The sequence below is a fragment of the Phyllostomus discolor genome, chromosome 6 (genome assembly GCF_004126475.2).
Source record: "Phyllostomus discolor isolate MPI-MPIP mPhyDis1 chromosome 6, mPhyDis1.pri.v3, whole genome shotgun sequence".
In the NCBI taxonomy this organism is placed as follows: domain Eukaryota; kingdom Metazoa; phylum Chordata; class Mammalia; order Chiroptera; family Phyllostomidae; genus Phyllostomus; species Phyllostomus discolor.
The window spans coordinates 12,080,173-12,098,932 of NC_040908.2; the positions used below are offsets into that span (position 1 = coordinate 12,080,173).

Below are 18,760 nucleotides of genomic sequence, written 5' to 3' on the forward strand. Positions count from 1 at the left end.
ATGACGCCTGGGCTTTCCGGAATGGCAGGAGGGGTGGGCACAGACAGAGACCCAGGCGCTGACAGCCAAGGCGAGACACCCCTCCTGAGAGACTGTGGGGGGCACAGGTGGGACAGAGAGGGGCCCCCCATCCTCCCTTTCCACCCCCCAACGCAGGCTCTCAGGAGCGCCCCTCCTGCCCCCTCACCCCGCCTCACGGCGGGGAGTGCCCGCCCGCAGTGGGCTTCAAGGTGCTCCGAGCCACCATTGGCCCTGGCACCTGGGGTTCTGTTTCACTTCCCTCTTTACCTGGGTAACTGAGCTGGGCGTACCCCCAACCCCGGTTCACTAATCCTTACAAACCCTTCAGAACTATCGATTTATGTGCCATCTAAGCCCCGCCTCCTGTGCAGCCCCCCCCCCCCCCCCAGCTCTCAGTCCCACTCCATGCAATCACCTGGCCCACGGGCTAGGCTGGTGGGCTGTGTGCCTGGGAGATCTGGGGAAGGGGCACCGGAATGGGGTGGACTGGCAGAGGGCAGTGGAGAAAAGGGGGTGCCTGACGGTGTGCGAGAGCAGGGGAGGGGTACGGGAGAGATGGGGTAGATTCTGAGCGGCCCCTCAGAGGGGAAGAGACGAAGCTGACTCTCCCTCTGCCCCATAAAACCCACCAGGGGCCCCCAGTCTCCTGTGGGAGAAGACCACCTGCAGGTGCATTTCTTCCACAGCCTGACATGCACCTGCCTCTCTCTGGGGCCCCTCTCCCTGCTGCTCACGCGCACACACCACCCAGTTCAACACACACAGGCGCTCGTACACATGGTTACGTACATGCCCAGAGGCACAGCATACATTCGTACCCTCATACTCACACACGGCCCCGTCATTCACACCTCGCCCCCCAGCCCGCCTGGCGAGCTCCTGCTTATCTTGGAGTGTTCCCTGTGGACCTCCCTGTGCTCTACGGAGCAGGGCAGCCACCCCTCCCCCGCACCCCTCTGCCCAGGGCCTGCCCAGCACACTCTTCTCACTCAGCATCACAGCTAGTGTGTCCCCCGTGAAACCATGAGCTCCCCAGCTCTGCGAACACCTCCATTCACGTGTGTCCTTGGCACGCCCCACCCTCCAGCCCCCACCCAGTGCCCAGCACACAGGAGACGAACTCCTGTTTAACGGACAAACGAATGGGCCAAACAGACACAGGCAGCCTGTAGTTCCCAGAAGTCTGGATCTCAGAGCCTGCCTCTGAGAGGGGATGTCCACTCCTCAGCCTCATTCAGGGCCCCCCTAACCTCTGGTTAGAGCCCTCATGGCTTTCTACCTTGTCCCCTGGGTACGTGGAGCTCTCCAAAGTACTGAACTTGCCCCCCCCCCAACGTGTGTGTGTGTGTGTATGTATCTTAGCACTTCCCTCTGACTGCAGCCTCCAACTAACCCTAACCCTAACCCTAACCCCAGTGGCCTCCCTCCCCTGATCAGCCAAGGGTCTGCCCCCGCCTCTGCAGTGACCACCCTCTCTGGCCAGCTTTCTTGAGCTGGTGCTGGGGTCCTCACAATCTGTCCCTTGCTCGCCTTCATTCTTTCTACACAAAGGTCACTCTCTTTGACTCCTACTCTGCTGTGACACACAGCAAGACCTGTCGACGAGGGCGACCAGTTATCTGCTTCTGTTTGGATGAATCTCCCCCAGGCCACCGCATGTGGAGGCTCCTATTCTGCAGAGTTGCCCCGGGGCCTCAGGCTTCACCTGAGCGCAAGGGGCTGCGGAGGTAGGTGGTCAGTCTTTCCTGGGAGGACCGACCATTCAGGGCTCTTCGAAGCCACTGGAGCTGCACAGACTAGGTAAACCCCTTCCCAGGGAGGACCTAGGCATCTAATTTAATGATGCCTTAGAGCCATAGATTGACATACAAATTGTAGGGCCACCCCCATTGTTATTACACTGGTGTCTCCTGAAGTTACAGGGGGCTTGAATGTTGCATTCTTTCCGTCCAGCTCCACTCAGCTGTAACGCTTCAGATGGCTCTGTTGGGTCATCTTTTGGGGAAGTTATTCTTACCACCAAGAACATGTCCGCCTCTGGTCCCCAACCCACCCTGAGTTCTGGGGGCTGGTGTGACTTCCCAGTAGGGGACCCTCCCTTCCGACCCAGGCTGGATGCATGGTCCACAGGTCATTTGAGTCCATCTTCCCTGGAAGCTGGAGCCCAGCCGGACCTCAAGGTTGGTTCTGAGTCTGGGGCAGCAAAGGAGAAGGGGGCGGGGGGATGTGGACGATCCCATCAGTTGGATGAGGAGGAGGAGGAAGCATTCAGCTCAGAGGCCGGTCTGCTCCGAGCACTCCCTGCCCCGCGGTGACCCCACTGAGGAGCCACAGCAGGAGGCCCTGTGCAAAGCCACCAGCTGTCCCCGCAGGGTGCGCTCATCAGGCTCCTCTGCTTCCGGACGGGTTCGCCTCCGGGCACGCCTGACGCCGTCTCTGCTGGGCCTTCTCAGTATGTTTCACAACTGCTCTGAGTTTATCACGTGTGCAGGTCTTTTATCAAACGCGTGTCATAAATATCAATGGGAACTGGGGGCATTTGTCACCTAGCTGGGCTCTTACTTGAGCTCTGGAAAAAATTATTTGGCCACACAACCTTTCTCAGGGCCCTGATTTAATGGACTTCTCTGCCACGAAGCCACCGAACCCCGTTGCCTTTTCATATCGGATGCCACTTCCTCTTTATTACTGCGTCCGACAGCCCTTCCAGCCCGGCTGGAAAGAGCCCATTCGTCTCTGACAAATAACGCGTGTCGTTTGGTGAAAAATATGCAGACGTTTGGCTGCAACTTCATCTCCAGTCCCGGTTCGGTTTGTGGCCTCGCTCGCCTCTAAACCAAGTGCCCAGCCCCAGGCCGACCCTCCCCCGGGGCCCCATGGCCACTGGCCGCTGGGCTCAAGGAGCCCGTGTACCCTAACCCCTCACAATGGGGTTTGAGATTGGGGACCCCGAGATGTCCATAACGGGATGTTGAGAATCAGCCAAAAGGTGGAAGCACCCCAGGTGTCCATCAGCAGATGCATGGACAAAGAGAATGTGTTATACACCTCCAGTGGAATAACATTCAGCCTTAAAAAGGGAGGAAATTGTGAAGGACGCTACGACGTGGGCGGGGCCCGAGGACGTCATGCTCTGTGAAGGCCGCCAGTTACAACAAGACCAGCGCGGTGTGGTTCCGCGCCGGAGCCGCTGGGCTCGGAGAGACAGGAAGCAGAAAGGCGGGGAGGGGGGCACGGCGGTGGGGGTTGGTTTAGTGGGCACCGAGTTCCGGTCGCGCAAGATCAAAGTGCTTCTGGAAACTGCCTGCCCGACGGTGGAAGCGCGCTCACCGCGCCTGAGCTGCCCACGTGAAAGCGGTTAAGAAGGTAAATGGACCACAGTTAAAAATAATAATGATGACCAGCTCCCACCGGATCGAGTGAAGGAGAAACCGACGCGGAGAACGCTCCCTGCGCGCTGGGGTCTGCCGTGTATTCGTGCTTTCTGTGCCAGCCGGCTCTGGCTGCGCAACTCAACCGCTCCGCGATGCAGTGGCGCACAGCGGCCACCACGCTCTTGGGCTGTGGCTCGGGTCTTCAGGGTGGGTCGGCCCGGCTGATCCTGGGGACGGGGTTGGCTGGGGTTAGTGCTTGCCTGGGACACCTCATCTCTGCTCCACAAGGTCTCCCAGCCTCCCACAGACCGGCCCAGGCTTGTTCAGGTGGTGGTGGTGGTGGCAGGGGTCCCGAGAGAAGGAGCAAAAGCCGGCCAAGCCTCCTGAGGCCGTGGCTCCCGCTCACACACTGTCCTTTTGACCGTATTCTAGGGTCCAAAGCAAGTCACAGGGGCCAGTCAAAAGTCAAAGGGTGGGGAGATAAACTCCACCCCTTGGTGGGAGGGGCTGCAAAGAGTCGTTGCAATCTACCACACACACTGTGTATATGCCAGGTCCTGTGCTACTAAAAATAAAAATATAAATAAAACAGTGTGAAGCGCAGCAGGCAGGTAAGTTATTACAGCACGTAGTATGCTCCGAAAGTCAGCCCCGGGGCCAGGGGAGGCTGCCGAGGAGGGCAGAGGACAGGGGGGCTTAATGATACCTTAACCGGTGTTGAAGAGTAAATGGTAATCAGCCAGAGAAGAGGAAGGGAGGTGGAAAGACCCAGGCAGAGGGACAGACAGACGAAGGCTGGCAGTGGGCACGGCTTCCGGGGAGGGTGAGGGCCAGCCCCAGACTGGAGGACCGGGGTGTGGCGGGGAAGAGGGGGCTTTGCTGTCCCTGCTTGGCCTAGAAGGGTTTGTTTGTTTAAGTAGCGGCCCATGGCCAGGTTGCTGTGTGGAGGTGGCTTGGAGGTGGCTTGGAGGGGGACAGGCCAGACACAAGGGGACATCCTTGGAGGCAGCCACAGTGACTCAGGGGAAAGAGGATGGTGGGACCAGACAGGGCGCTGGCAGCAACAGGGCCAGAAGAGAGTGCACTGGTGTGGGAGGGCGAGGGGAGGAGCCAAGCAGTCGGCCTAGGGACCAACTTGGACTGTGCTTTATGCCCAGATGTGAATGGGGCGGCAGGGAGCCGGGGAGGGGGTTCCCTATGGAGGGTAAGCCCAAGGGCAGAGGGCAGCGATTGTGTGGGCGAGCAAGGGTGTCCTGGGGTTTCGCAGGCACAAGAGGGACATCCACTTGGGAGAGACCACTCGGAGACCAGAATGCTGGCCAGCAGCAAGGGGCCCTGTGGCCAAGGCTTCTCCCCCACAGGCGGGGGTGGGGGTGGGGTGGAGCCCAGCCCTGCGGAAGCCCAGGAGGCCCCGCAGGTCTCCAGGCCCCCGCCCCTTCCTCCACAAGCCTGAGGCGGCCAAATTCCGCAGGGTGCTGGGGAGCTGCTGGAGTCCATTCTGATGACCCGGTACAGGTCAGGCTCCGCCCCCAGCCTACAGACCCGCCCTCTGACATTAAGGTTGCCCGTTTTGGAGTCAGGGGTGGGCAGGAGGGCAGCTGATGCCCTGAGCTGGTGCCGGCTCCCTCCCATGGATCCTAGGTCATGATCTGCCAAAATGCCACCTCCTCAGCGGCTAGCAGTCAGCACATACCAACTGATCAATACTCTGAATGCGCTCGGGACCCTGCTGGGAGAGGGAATCCCCTGTGAGCACTTCTGTAAACTGAAACATTCTTCTGAAACCAAGTAATCCTGCCCAGCTGTTAAACCCAGATTTCCTCAGAGTGGGAGCGGACAGACAGCGCCTGCAGTTCCAGGGACCTGGAGCTCCGAGCCCCTCCCAATCCTCCCTCCCGGCATCCCTGGGAGGAGGCGCTGCTGCTGCTGGGGCTGGGGCTGGGGCTGGGGGTGTCATCGTCGCTGGGACCTTGGTGCAGAAGTAAAATGTCCCCGAACGCCCAGAATGCTCCGGGCCCAGGGGCAGCGGCAGCATGGGCGCCACTGTGCTCTCCTGGCACCCCGAGCATGGTGTGCTCAGCAGGCACGCGGGCCACCTCTGTTCACCCACGGCAGTGTGGTGACCAGGGGACAGCGGAGCAGGTGTCCTCGGTGCTTGAGGGAACTGAGGCCCCAGCAGCTGGGGCAACGTGCCCAGGGTCACATAGCCAATTAGTGGCAAAACTGGAATGAGAACCAGCATCCGGGTCTTTGGAATCCCGGCCCAGACCTCTTTCCCTGCCCTGCACTGTCTCACTCAGAAGCATCACCCACGTGGCTCATGGTTCAGGAATGAGTTGGGCTGGTAGCTGTTTGGAGAGCTGGTGTGTGAGCGCAGCGGTCCCACCTCAACCCCACCTGGCTCTGCGGGCTCTCCTTGCACGTGCACCCTCTCCACCCCCAGGCCTCATGCTCCTGTGGCAGGTGCCGGCTGCTGTGCCCCAGCTGCTGCCTCCTGCACCCCCTGCATGTCTCCCTCCAACCCCCATGTCCCACGGGCCCTAGCCCTGACCCCAAAACTAAACTCATCACCCCCTCCCTTCCTGATGCCCCTCCAGAAACCTGGACATGGCCCTCACGCCTCCCCCCTCCATGTCCCCTCCAGCACTGAGGGCGGTGGCGTGCACCCACAGCCCACACACTCGCCTTCCTGTGTCCTTCTGTGACTGTCAGAGTTCAGGCCTTTGTCACTTCTCTCTGGGGTTATGGAGCCACCGCTACCATCAACAGTAACAGTGAGGCTACCACGTGCTCGTTAGGCTCATGCCGTGTGCCAGGGTCACCACCACAGAGGCGTGGGTTAACCTTCCCAAGCTTTGGCAGCTGATGGGAGGTGGAGCCCGGGCTGTCCCAGGGTCCTGCTGCCACCCGTCACTCCTGTCCTGCCTGCCTGTCAGACTGACTTGTCTGGAACCCAGGTCTAACTCTGTCACTCCCTGCACCGAGTCCTTGGTGGCTCCCTGGTGCCCAGAAGGTAAAGAGTGAGTCCCCTCAAAATGTTCTTGAGATCTGACCCTGCCGGCCCAGCCCTCCCAGCCCCACCCCTCCACAGGCCTTCACTCCCCTGCATGTGCCCTGCCGGCACCTCCACGCCCTCCACTCAGGCCGTGTGCCCAGCTGCTGGTCTGAGCACACCTGTGGGCAGCCTTCCGGGGCCTGAGCCAGCAGTCCCCCCTCAACCCACAGACACACTGCCACTCCAGCATGGCCCCATGTGGGGATGGTGGGGGCCAGTGATTTGCCATTGCCTGCTCACCCCAGTCCCCCCATCTGGGGTGTGCTCCAGGTCTCCCCCTCACCGTCTTCCATGGTCTCTGGGCAGAGTCGGGCCTGCCTGGCCACAGAGCCCACAGGCCCCGCCCATCCCTGAGTGTCCGATATACACCAGCCCTGGGATCAAAGCAGGAGCCCGTGTGCCCACTTCACAGATGTGCAAACAGAGGCTCAGGGAGTGCAGGGGCCTCTCCCAGGGCATCCAGGCATCGGGAGCAGTGCTGGGCTCATCGGGGCATGTTAGCAGGAGGTGACGCTGGCGCAGCCCATGTGGACAGAGGTGACTAGTCAGGCTGGAGCAGCGCACACAGGAGGGCAGTTCCGGAGCACCTGCTAGGGTGCAGGGTAGACCTGGAGGACTGGGGTAACCCTGGGGGACTCAGCAGGCAAGGCTCAGTTTTGCAGACCACCCTCTCCCATTCACCTGCCAAATGACATAAGCTGCCTCACAACCGTCCAGGTCCTTCTGGCCCCCAGATATGGGCCTTTGATGTCCAACCACCGGTGGTGCTAAGGGCAGGCTCTGTCTAGGGGCAGGCGGGCGAGGCTTGAGGGAGCAGGGTCCTCCAAAGGCCCTAACTTCTACAAATGAAAGAGTTTACATAAGCTAAGCACCATGGTGGTCAGGCTGTCCTCCTTCCCCCGTCTGAGCCCGGAGATGGGTCTGGGAGAAGCTTCTGTCATCCCCAGGTTCGGAGCCCGTGGGCCTGGGGCGTTCTCTGTGCCAGCCCCAGGCGGCCACAACCCAGGCAAAGGTAGGTGTGCAGCAGGGTGGGAAGGCCCCGAGGCCATGGCCCGGGACCTGCTGGGGCTGTGAGCCTCACCACCCCCTGCCGAAGCCCCAGGCGAGGGCGGGAGTCCTGAACGAGCCCAGACGTGGGAGGAGGTACCACGGCTGGTCCCTGCTCCTGGCTGACGCCCCCCAGCAGCCCCAAAGTCTGAAACGGAAGGAGGTGCTCCCCAGGTCCCCACTCCACCCTTCCTTTCGAGGGACCCCTCCCCAAGCAACTCCCCCCAGCCTTGGCTGTGAGTGTCTAACAGAAGAGATGCTGTTTTTGCAGGTTTTGTGGTTTTTATTCCTTCGAACCATATCCAGCCCATCTCGCATCACAATGCCATGCTTTACTTGGTACCCAACACATCGGCACTCATTGGCATTTGGAGAACTCGTTCCGTAGTGATATAGCAGTTTTCAGTCGTCTGTGATAACGTACTCTCTGTGTTTCCGACTGTCACTCTGGGACTCTTCTCCCCCGACCTTTCAGTTTCTGGGTTGGGTTTTTATTGTGTTTGTTTTGTATGGGTTTGGTTTTTCTTGTTTGGTTCTTTTTTTTTTCTTTCTTTTTTTTTGGTTTTTGTTGTGGGTTTTTTTGTTTTGTTTTGGTTTGGTTTGTTTTGGTTTGTTTTGTTTTTTTTTTGCTTTTGAAAGTTGTGGTTCCTTCAGTCCTGTGGCCCCTCCCAGTTGCCGCTTGTTGACGCACTATGTTTGTGACTTCCTTTGGCTGTCGGTGTTGAGCCAGTCTTGCCAAGAAAGTACCAAGTGGTTTCCTATTTCTCTACTTCTTGAAAAAAAAATTTTTTTAATTAAAAAGAAAAAAAAAAACCTCTTAATGGGAACCTGGCCCTGTCTGTCTTCTCTGTTCTGCAGAAATGTTGAAGGAGTTGAACCAGCAGCGCAGAGCGAAAGCCTTTACAGACCTGAAAATTGTTGTTGAAGGCAGAGAGTTTGAAGTCCACCAAAATGTTCTAGCTTCCTGCAGCTTGTATTTCAAGGACCTGATTCAAAGGTTTGCCTTCCTTCCAGCTGTGGTCGGGTCTGTTCCTTTGTAGGACGCTTTTGTGTCGCTTTTCTCCTCCCCTCTCTTGCAGGTTCCTGGAGTGTGACTCCCTGTCACAGAGCCAGTAGCCATCTCTGCCCCTCCCCGGCCCCCAGCGCCCTGTCACTCACACGCAGCCAGCCGCGGAGCAGCCACTGTCCCCGCCCGCCCCACACAGCGTTGCTGGGCACCAGGGGCCTCGGCCCGCGGTAGACAAAGCCCCGCCTGCCTGGCCCTGAGGAGCCTGCGTCCTCAGTGGCTCACAAGCCCTGCCTGAGATTAGGAAGGAGGCCTGTAGACTCCACGTGGAGGGACCGCCGCACACTGCCGCCACTGGGCCAGCACGGGGTGCCCGGCACCATCGTCCCCGCTGTCGATGGTGAACTTAATGCCCGCAAAGCACATCGACCACAGCAGCCCCTGCCGAGGGGCACGAGGAGCCCAAGGGGCCGCTTTTCCGCAGCCCCGAGCCGGGGAGAGAGCGTAGCCGAAGCCTCGCCCCCGCTGCACACCCCCACACCCGCGCCCGAGCCGAGGCCGGCGCTGTCCGAGCCCAGACCCGCTGTGTCCTAAACACGGTCTCTCTCGGCCTCCGCCCCGCCCGCCCTTGGCCCGGCTAGTTGTACCAGAATGAGTCTTAATGGTGCATGAGCATCTTTTTTTTTCCATTCCGTTGATTTTTTTTTTTTTAATTTGTCTGCTTCATACCCTCGCAAAGAAGGCAGGGACCACCTTCCAGCTCCTTAGTGAGGGAGAGCAGCCGAGGGGCCAGCGCAGGGCCACACTCCTCCTCCTCTCACCCGTCCGCAGATTAACGCCGCTGCTCACTTTGCCTTGCAGCCTCTCCGGGGCGGACGCTGCGCGGGACGGTGCTCCGCGCGGGAGGACGGGACCTCCTCCGCTTGCTCCCCAATGCTGTGTTCGGACTTGCCCACTAACCCCCGAGTGGCTGTGTTTTGTTTCAGGACGGCAGGCACACTGGCTGGCTCCTCCTTCCCACTCCGTCGCGCGTCCTTTCACTTAGAGCGGAGCTGCCCGGCGCACAGAGCCCCGCCCCGCCCCGCCGCGCTGGCCGGGCGGAAGGGGGCAGGCTCTGTGTGACTTCCAGTCTGGTGGACAGCCTGGGTCTCCTGCCCCCGCTGCTTAGGTTCTCTCCGTCCCAGCCCAGGGGTCAGGGGCGTGAGCTCTGGGGTGAAGGGGCGCGCTCTGCGGCTTCCTCAGGCCAAGGGAGGTCTTTCTGCTTCCACTCTTGGAGAGTTCTGGACCTGGCGGTGACGGCGCCTGGCTGCTAGAGTGCAAATGTGGCACCCTGGGGCCGAGGTCCCTGCTCAGGCCGGCTGGACACCGCAGAGGGGGCAGGCCGCAGGGGCAGGTTGGCATGGAGCAGCGGCCCAGCCCTGGGCTAGAAAGACGGGGGTGGAGGAGCACAAGAGCCCTTGACTGTCTCCAGAGACCTGACATGTGGAGCCAAACTCGCACACACGACAGAGAAAGAGGAACCCAAAGCAGCGAAAGCTTCTTAGGCCCAAAAAGAAGGATGAAGAACATTCCAGGCAAGGGATGGGTTGCCTGGAATGTTCTGGAGTGTCCTAAGATGTTCTAGGCAAAGAATGAGTTGCCTGGAATGAAAAATGGAGGGCAGAGGCAGTCATGAGCATCGGGGAGGGGGCGATGGCCTTCCCGGAGGTGGGTGGGGCCCGGGTGGGGATGGGCAGATGGGCCCGACACCTGGGCTTGTGGGGCCCGTCAGGAGCAGCGGGGAATGGGTGCCCTCCTGGAGGTCGGAGCACTGGGGACGTGCCTCCGTGACCCTGACCGATCAGGATGGGTGCTGGGGCTGAGAGGCAGTCACTGAGGGAGAGAGGACACCCCCTTGGGAGCTAGGACACCTGGGTTCTACACCTGACGCTGTCGCTTGTCCTGCGACCCCAGGCACACCATGTCCTCCCTCTCAGGCCTCAGGTTTCCTCGTCTGTAAAACAGGAGGTCGGTCCCAGCAACGTCCAGGTGTCCTTCCAGGGGGACAGGAACGGGACAGGAGGACCGGCCCTGGGGCCCTGGAGAGGCTCCCCAAGGACAAGCGCCAGGACATGAGAGGGACGAGGTCACCAGGGGCAGATCCACGGACCAGGGTCAGGGCAGCAGCAGGAAGAGGCGGGCTGAGTGTCCGGCAGGTCGCGTGACAGCAGCTGCAGGGCCAGCAAGGAGCGAGGCCTGGTGGGCAGGCAGTGCGGTGGGTGGAGCCCAGGGGGCCTGAGGTCTGGGAAGACAGGAGGGCCCCTGGGGAGGAGAGGAGGCCAGAGCAGAGCCCAGAGGAGGGGCTGCACTTGAAGGTCAAGATGTCAAATTGCAGCCGTTTTAGATTTTCCGTCCCTCATCCTCAAGGTGCGCACCCGTCACCACCTCTGCCGGTCGCTGCAGACGGACTCCTGTGGGGAGGAGCTCGGACTCTCAGGGTGGTTTCCTTCCTAGCCGTGGGAAGTCCCGGGAAACTCCACATTCTGAGAGGTCAGGGAGCAGCTGGTTTCGTCACTGCCATTGCCGTCTCCTTGACTCTGCGACCCTGGAGACTGACTGTGCAGTAGCCAGAATGCCCGGCGGGGGGAGATGGGGCCCTGCCCGCTGACCCCCAGGCGGGGGCTGCCCTCTTGGGCAGCTGCACCAATGGAGGCAGAGGGAGTGGGGACCTGACGCCCTGGTCCTGACCTTCCTGAGGGTCTGAGTGAGCACTGTCTCAGGCACATGACACACCCCCAGGTGCCCCAGGACCCCCAGGCTTGGAGGCTCAGACCGGACTCCTTGCCACCCCCGACCTGGAGGGGGTGACGTGGTCCCTGACCCAGCCCCAGGGAGGACACCTCACCAGGAGCCACAGGTCAGATGCAGGGACACCACGTCATTCACCACCCTTCGTGCAGCACATGGGTAGCCCTCTCCCGGGTGCCAGGTCCCCACAAAACACCAGGCAAGACAGGGGCTGTGCCTTCAGGGAGCCCCCAGTCGGTGGGGGAGGAACTGTGTCGAGCAGGGTCAGACAAGGAGGTTCACAGGCTCCCAGGCCAAGTGCCAACTCTAGGGGTACAGGGGCATCCCTGGGGGCCGCAGGAAGAGGTGGTGGCTGCCGTGGGGTTTGAACCAAGAATGGGACTGGCCAGGCAGACAGCGGGGCAGACAGGCGAGGAGCAAGTGTGAGGCTGAGGTCGGCAGCGGACTCGCTGCTGCTGCAATGCCAAGTTCAAGGTGAGCACAGAGGGAAGGAGGCCCGTGCAGGGGCATCACGGGCTCTGTTGTAGGCCTGGGGGTGCCAAGGTCAGATGTGTGTTTCGTGAACACGATAATCAGACCGAGAGTGGGAGACAGGGTCCCAGGGCATCCTCTCCCGACCATCGGCCAGATTCCCCTCAGCTCAGCTGCCCGGAGCCCCTGTTGTCCACGGCCAGGCTCTGGGCCGACCCCCACGTTGTCCACGTGTCCTCTCTTCACGTGGGTTCATGCCTCTGCTGAAGCCACAGTTGCTGCTTCTCCTTAGCCTTCCTCATTTAGTCCCAACTCCTCTCCCTCCTCTGACGGAGGCAAGCCCAGCCCTCAGGAGGCCGGTAGAGATGTCTCAGGTCACCCGGGGAATCCACTCCCTGAGCCGGGGGGCAGGACCACGAGTATCCCCACGTTACAGATGAGGGAACCGAGGCCCAGAGACGTGGATGTGGCCGGCAGGCCTGGGATCCGCGCGGAGCCCGAGTCCTCAGCTGGTGCTCTCGCCGTCCGTGGCTACTCCTCAGGAGAGTGGGGTGGAGTGTTCACTCGTGCACAACGGCTGCGAGGAAGGAAAGTGCACTCAGGGCTGACACTGGACAGGCGTGCAAGGAAAAGGGATGCAGAGTGTGTGTGTGTGTGTATGCATGTGTGTGTGGGGGGGGGTATCCATTAGAAGCACTTATAACTGGCCACAGGGTCTGCCCCAGGCGGCTGTCTGAGACAGGTGCCTCAGTCACAGACACTCACGCCCACACCTGCAGGGGGGCCGCGTCCTCTGGAGTCTGGCCTGGAGGCCCAGGAGGCCTCAGAGGAGAGCACGTGGGTCCGTCAGGGGGCTCAGAGCCTGGTCCCAGGGTGCTGGCCGGCCCCACCCTCCCTTCATAGCCCCACAGGGGAAGGAGCTGCGGCTCTGTCATTGGACGACGTGAAGCCTGGTGCTGCGTAACGACCACACCGCAAGGGAAACCCCAGCGGGACTTAGCGGAGGGAGCCTCAGGCTTTGGGAAGGAAGGAGGACGTTGTGAGCAAACCTGACCAAGTTGGGTGCTGGGGTGGTGGCCTCCCAAGTCCGGAGCAGGCCCTGGGGGAGAAGCCCCCTCACCTGCTCCCAGGTGCTGAGGAACTCTCGGGGACGGCTGGGGCCACAGCGGGCATTGACTGCACTCCGTGGCCCGACAGGCCGCAGGCCCCATCAGAGGGGGCCGGGGACCCTTTGTCCTTGGAGGCAGCAGAGGTGCCGTCCTCCCTGCCAGCATTTCCGAACACACTCCCAGGCCCGGGTGAGCTGAGCGGGGGAACGTGCAGGCCCCGAGAGGCCTCCTCATCGCGCCAAATGGGACGGCGCCCGGGCCCTCTGCCTCCTGAACCACAAAGCCGGCTGGAACCAACGACACAGTTGAGCTAGAGCCTCCCTCCGCTCATAGTGAGTGGAATCGATGAACACGAGGACTTGTCCGAGACGGTTTCACAAACCCCCCCCCATGTGGGCTCTGGGCTTCATGTCCTCCCCACTGTCCAGGGGGAGCAGAAGGACCCAAGGGGCACACATCCCGGATGCAGGGACGCCTGCTAGACTTGCACACACTAACCGAGCCATACGCCTCTCCCCTCCTTCCTGGCGAAGCCGTGCACCTGTGGGTGGCAGCCTGCCCCGCTCCTGCTGAAGGAGACAGGTGTGTCTGGGAGGCCAGATAACAGAAGGAGAGACTCACACATCTCAGGTGCTGGCAGAATGAGGTGAGCCAGGCCTCCGCCAAGTCACCGTGGGTAGGCCAGAGCCTGCATGAGCTGCGACAGTCCTCAGGACCCAGGGAGACTGGCGTGTGCCTGGCCCGTTGTCACCGTCCCAGAGTTCCCTTGCATTATTCCAGACCTGACCGGCGAACCGAAAACCCCTGATCCCTGGGGTGGGTGAGGGGCAGATGAGGGCTCTGTCTGGAAGGCTGGAGGAGGCAGCTCTCATCCCGGGCAGCAGAAACACTAATGCTGGGGTGTCAGACATTCTGCTGCTTGGGACGAGCATTCCTGGCACATCCGCAGACCCAGGCCTGCTGTGTCCCAGACCCTGGTCTCTCCCCAGGCCGCACCCGCTTCTGGGAGAAGGCAACCCCAGGACGTTACACTGTTCTGACAGAGCCCACGGGCCCTATGTGGGCTGCCGCTCACTTCCATGGGCCCACAGCCAAAGCCAAGGGTCACAGTCCCACCCCGGCGAGGTCATCGCTGCCCTTTCCTGCCCTGCTCCACCTCCCACTGAGCTGGTGCCATGGCCCCAACTACCCAGTAGCCACTCATCTGCTCCGTGGGGCTGAGTGGAACAGGACACTGGACCCCAAGGTCCAGCTTAGGACAGGGACAGATGGTGATCGGTGGAGGACACAGCCCCCCAGTGGTGACCAGGGCCACCCATTTGGGGCAATGCCTCTTAGAGTGTCCCCGCTCAGAGGGAAGAGCCCTAGGAGCTCTGAGGTTCGGTCCCAAGGCAGTCTGACAGTCATGGGCCAAGGGCAATGGCCGCCTCCCTCAACCCCCACAGCTGGCCAGCTGGCTGGGCTGCACCCACCATCCATGTGGAGGGGAAGCAAGCATGTGCAGGCCAGCTGCACGAGGCTCCACTGCCCGGTGCCGCACCTCCTGCAGGCCTTGGACTCAGGTGCCTGACAAAGCCTCCACCATGTCCCCGGGTATTCCTCTGCGGCTGAGCTGAGTGTCCACGCAGCGCCCAGGGTCTGGCACCCGGTCCCAGCAGCCCCCAGCCTCTCCCCAAATCATTTATCCAGCAGCCCCTCCTGTCCATGGGTACCCCAATGAGGGTGCCTGGAGGAGCAGAACCACAGCTCTAGGTCATAGGGACAGTGGTCTGGCCCAACCCCGGACAGCACCCACAATGGCCGACACCCTGGGTGCCTCCCCGTGCAATCCCAGTGCTCCCCAGCCTTGCAGGCGCCACCTTGTCCCCAGCCCTCTCCCTGGCTCGACTCTGAGCCATGCAAGCGTCTCCCCACAAGTGCAGCCACCCTGGCCCCATCCCACTCATCGCTCACTTGGGGGCCGAGGGCTCCATGGGCCTCCCCTGTGCTTGATTCCCCCCTCACTGGCGACTCTGGGGTTCTCAGGGTCACATGCATTTCAGCGCGTGTGTGTTCGTGTGTGTGCGCATCCCTGAGTCCCCCTCAGCTGCTCACTGAGTCTGAGCTCCTCCCCTGAGGACCCGTGGGAGACAGGAGGGCCGGCCACAGGTGCAGACGGCCTGTGCTCCTCTCCTGCGGCCTGTCCGCCCAGCCCTGACTGTGGCCCAGTGTGGCCTCTGCAGAGCACGAAGGGTGTGAGGACAGGCCAGAGAAGGGCAGATGGGAGTGAAGGCAGGGGCTACAAAGAGGTAGACCGAGAGGTTGACCAGATGGCCCCCGAGGCCTGGGGCGTTCAGAACTTCTATGATTTTAAGTGATCACATAATGAATGAGCTCTTTATACTTAGCCAAGTCACCCAAGCATGGACATCCACCCTGACAGCGGACTGAGCATGTTGTCACTTTAAAAGTCACACACACCACATACCTGTGGGTCTGAGAAGGGGCTCTGCCCAGGCTGTTTATCAGTGCCTCCCCCTCTCCACGCCCAGGGCTGCACGGAGCTGGGAGGCAGAATGAGCCGTCTGAGGGGCCCTCACTCAGGCAGCAGTGCACCTGTCCCCTGCCAGGACAGACCTGTGTTGCCCTGATGGTGGCATTTCAGGTACCATGGTGCAGAGCGGAGCGTCCATGGGAAACATGTTTTCCGACCTCTGTCACATCAGCCCCCTTGGGACTTCAGACCTCACCTGGTTCAGTCGTCTTGTGTTGCAGAAGAGTAGCCTGAGGGCCAGAGAGGTCAAGGCTGCCGCCTGTCAGGGACACAGCTGTGGCACACAGGTCCCCTAGCTCCCTGCTCCCACAGGACTCGCCTCGCTCTCGGGCCAGCCCGCTCACTCGCCCGCCCCCTGCACGCCCTACTGCCAGCCTCAGGGACACCCAGGGGACCAGGCACGAGAGCCTCGGCCCCTGGCCTGCTCAGGAGTTGGGGGGGACGCAGAGGTCATTCCCCAGGACCGTGGCTGAACCCACCCCGGGCAGAACCAGGCTCGGCGAGAGGCCGAGACGGGGCGCCCGCCGATCGCCTCTGACACACCGGCCTCCTGACCCCTGATGCTCCGGGTGCTCTTCCTCCTGGTCACTTCTGTCTCGGTGTGGTTTTTGCTTCATCTTATCTGTTTCCTTCCAGGTCCAGCTTTAGGGTGCGGCTGCCAGGCCTTAGGAGCCTTTGCGATGGTTTTGTATTTCTGTAGACACCAGATACGAACATATTTATATATTTGTGTCCCTCCCCCGCTCCCCCCAGTTCACAAGCCCGACGCACACTCTACACGCAGGCCACTCTGACCTCTGACCCCGTGTTCCATGTGGCAGGAGGGCCCCGCCCCGGGCCAGGTCCCAGGTCATGGCTGCTGGCTGTCTGTGGCGGAAGTCCTTGGTTGTTCCCCCTCCCCCTCCTCCCAGCTCTAACCATTCTGTCCGTCTGTCTCGTCTCGTCCTCGGTTTCAAAGCAATGTCATGAAGGGCTTCCTTTCCATGCCTAAAAGGAAACAATATGTTTTTGGAAGGAGGTGGGTTGGAGTCAGCGTTCTGGGGGGGCTTGGGGCCCTCAGTCTGGGGCGTTCAAGGAAGCCTCCGGGCTGGCTGTGAGCACAGCCGGCCGGGAGCGTCAGTCACGCTGGAGAATCTCCCAGGCCCGGGACCTGCTGGCCATGTTCGGCCGAGACGCCGGGCCAGCGGCGGGGCTGAACCGTATTGTTTCCCTTTGAGGCCAGTCCTGGTCCTCGTCCCCATCCACGGCTCATGCTTTTTGATTTGCATCTTTTTTTGCATGGACATGCCAAGTAGTGGTAAGCAGGGTTTTCTGTTCTTTATGGGCGTCTCTGGTCAGACTCTTCTCTTTCAGATCCCGTGTCAGGTTGTTAGGTTCAGGTGTGTCACTGCCGTGTCCCTTGAGTCCTAAAGGGAAGGGCGTGACCGAGGCGTGCAGGGAGACGTAGCCCTGTGAGGAGGCGGCACCCTGGCCGCAGGGTGGCAGGCAAGGACACCCCGGTCTCTGTGCCTAGGTCGGTGCAAGACGGCAGCCAGAGCGGCCGGGAGAAGCTGGAGCTGGTCCTGTCCAACCTGCAGGCGGACGTCCTGGAGCTGCTGCTGGAGTTCGTGTACACGGGCTCCCTGGTCATCGACTCGGCCAACGCCAAGACCCTGCTGGAGGCGGCCAGCAAGTTCCAGTTCCACACCTTCTGCAAAGTCTGCGTGTCCTTTCTGGGTGAGCCCCGGGAGCACGCCTGGCCCCTGGGGGACACAGGGCGGATGTGGGGAAAGCCCAAACACAGCAAGGGGATTTAGAGGGGAGGGCTGCACGCACACCCCCATTGCAGGCGACGCTGGAATTCGCCACGCAGTGTGAAGGCGGTAATTCAGAATGCCGTGTGCAAAGACCTTCGCTCGCCAGCACGGGCAGAGGGGTCCTCTGGGTCACTTCCCCATGACCAGGCAGCGTTGTGAGGATGGACGGGGCCGTGAGGGTCGTGGGAGTGGTCCGTTCGCAGGGACCTGAGCCCTGGCCTCACAGCCCTGTCCTCCCAACACTGGGCAAAGCAGCCACACACTTTCTTTCCATCATGTGTCAGAGCCACACCGCACCCAGGTCTGGACGTGCAGACTGGGGTCAGTCCCGTGGACATGGAGACCTGCGGTCCGGGGTGGGAATCCGAGTGTCAGGGCTTCCAGCAGGCCCCCCACCCCCGGCACACACGTAGCCTGCAGTCTGGAGCTGCCCTGTGCAGGGCGGAGTGGGGAGAAGGTGGGGTACGGATGAGCCCCAACAATCCGTGGCCTGGGCATGAAGTGCAGAGAGAGAGAACTGGGGGCTGAGCCTGGGCCAGGAGCAGCAGAGCGGGGACTGCCAGGAGCCTGAGATGCGACCCTGGGGGAGCAGAGCAACCTAGCAGGGTCGGGAACCACAGCTTCAGAGTCAGGCTCCCGAAATGTCCTGGGGCCCAGGCACTTCCAGGCTGGAATACCCATTAGTGGGACCTCGGGAGAGCTGTCCAGACAGACCCCAGGTCCAGAGGTCAAGGCGGGGGGGGCGTGGGTCGTGAGGCCAAGAGGCCCATGGGAGATGGGGGGGGCGTGTGTGCAGTATTAGGCTCCCGTGACTGCAGAGTAGGAGTCTGTGACCCCACACGTGCCTGTCACTCTTCTGGAAGACGCCATAGGCCTCTAGCGTGTGACCCCTACTTTCCACCCCACGGCCCCCAGGCAGCAAGGACGCTCCACACCTCACAGCCTTCTGCTGGGACTTGCAAGAGCAGGCAGAGGCTCCGAGGCATGAGCGGGGGCAGGAAAACACCCAGGCCGTGGGCTCCTGGGGCCCCTGGACGCTGCAGGCAGGTCACGAGGATAGGGGCCCAGAGAGGGACCCAGAGTGACAGGCAACAGGAACAGGCACCCCCCACCCCACCCCGCCCAGGGCCCTCCGGTCAGTGGTCGCGTGCTCTCGCCCCCAGAGAAGCAGCTGACGGCCAGCAACTGCCTGGGGGTGCTGGCCATGGCCGAGGCCATGCAGTGCAGCGAGCTCTACCACATGGCCAAGGCCTTCGCGCTGCAGATCTTCCCCGAGGTGGCCGCCCAGGAGGAGATCCTCGGCATCTCCAAGGACGACTTCATCGCCTACATCTCCAACGACAGCCTCAACACCAAGGCCGAGGAGCTGGTGTACGAGACCGTCATCAAGTGGATCAAGAAGGACCCTGCCTCCCGCGCACAGGTCAGGCCGCCCCCTCCCTTGCGGCCCACCCTTCCGGGCTTCCGTAGGCAGCGTGGGTCCGGGGAGGCGGGAACTGCTCCCCTGGGCAGCAGACAGGTGGAGGGAGGGAAGGGAGATGAGAACTCAGTCGGCGTGGAC

General features: G+C 61.6%; 1 protein-coding gene across 1 annotated transcript in view; it reads left to right on the top strand.

Moving 5' to 3' along the window:
* The window catches only part of KLHL29 (kelch like family member 29), a 282,334-nt gene that overhangs the window by 254,569 nt on the left and 9,005 nt on the right, over nucleotides 1-18,760 (top strand). The window contains 3 exon segments of the mRNA XM_028517023.2: nucleotides 8,356-8,494; nucleotides 16,917-17,119; nucleotides 18,363-18,622. Coding sequence (XP_028372824.1) covers nucleotides 8,356-8,494; nucleotides 16,917-17,119; nucleotides 18,363-18,622 — 602 coding nt within the window.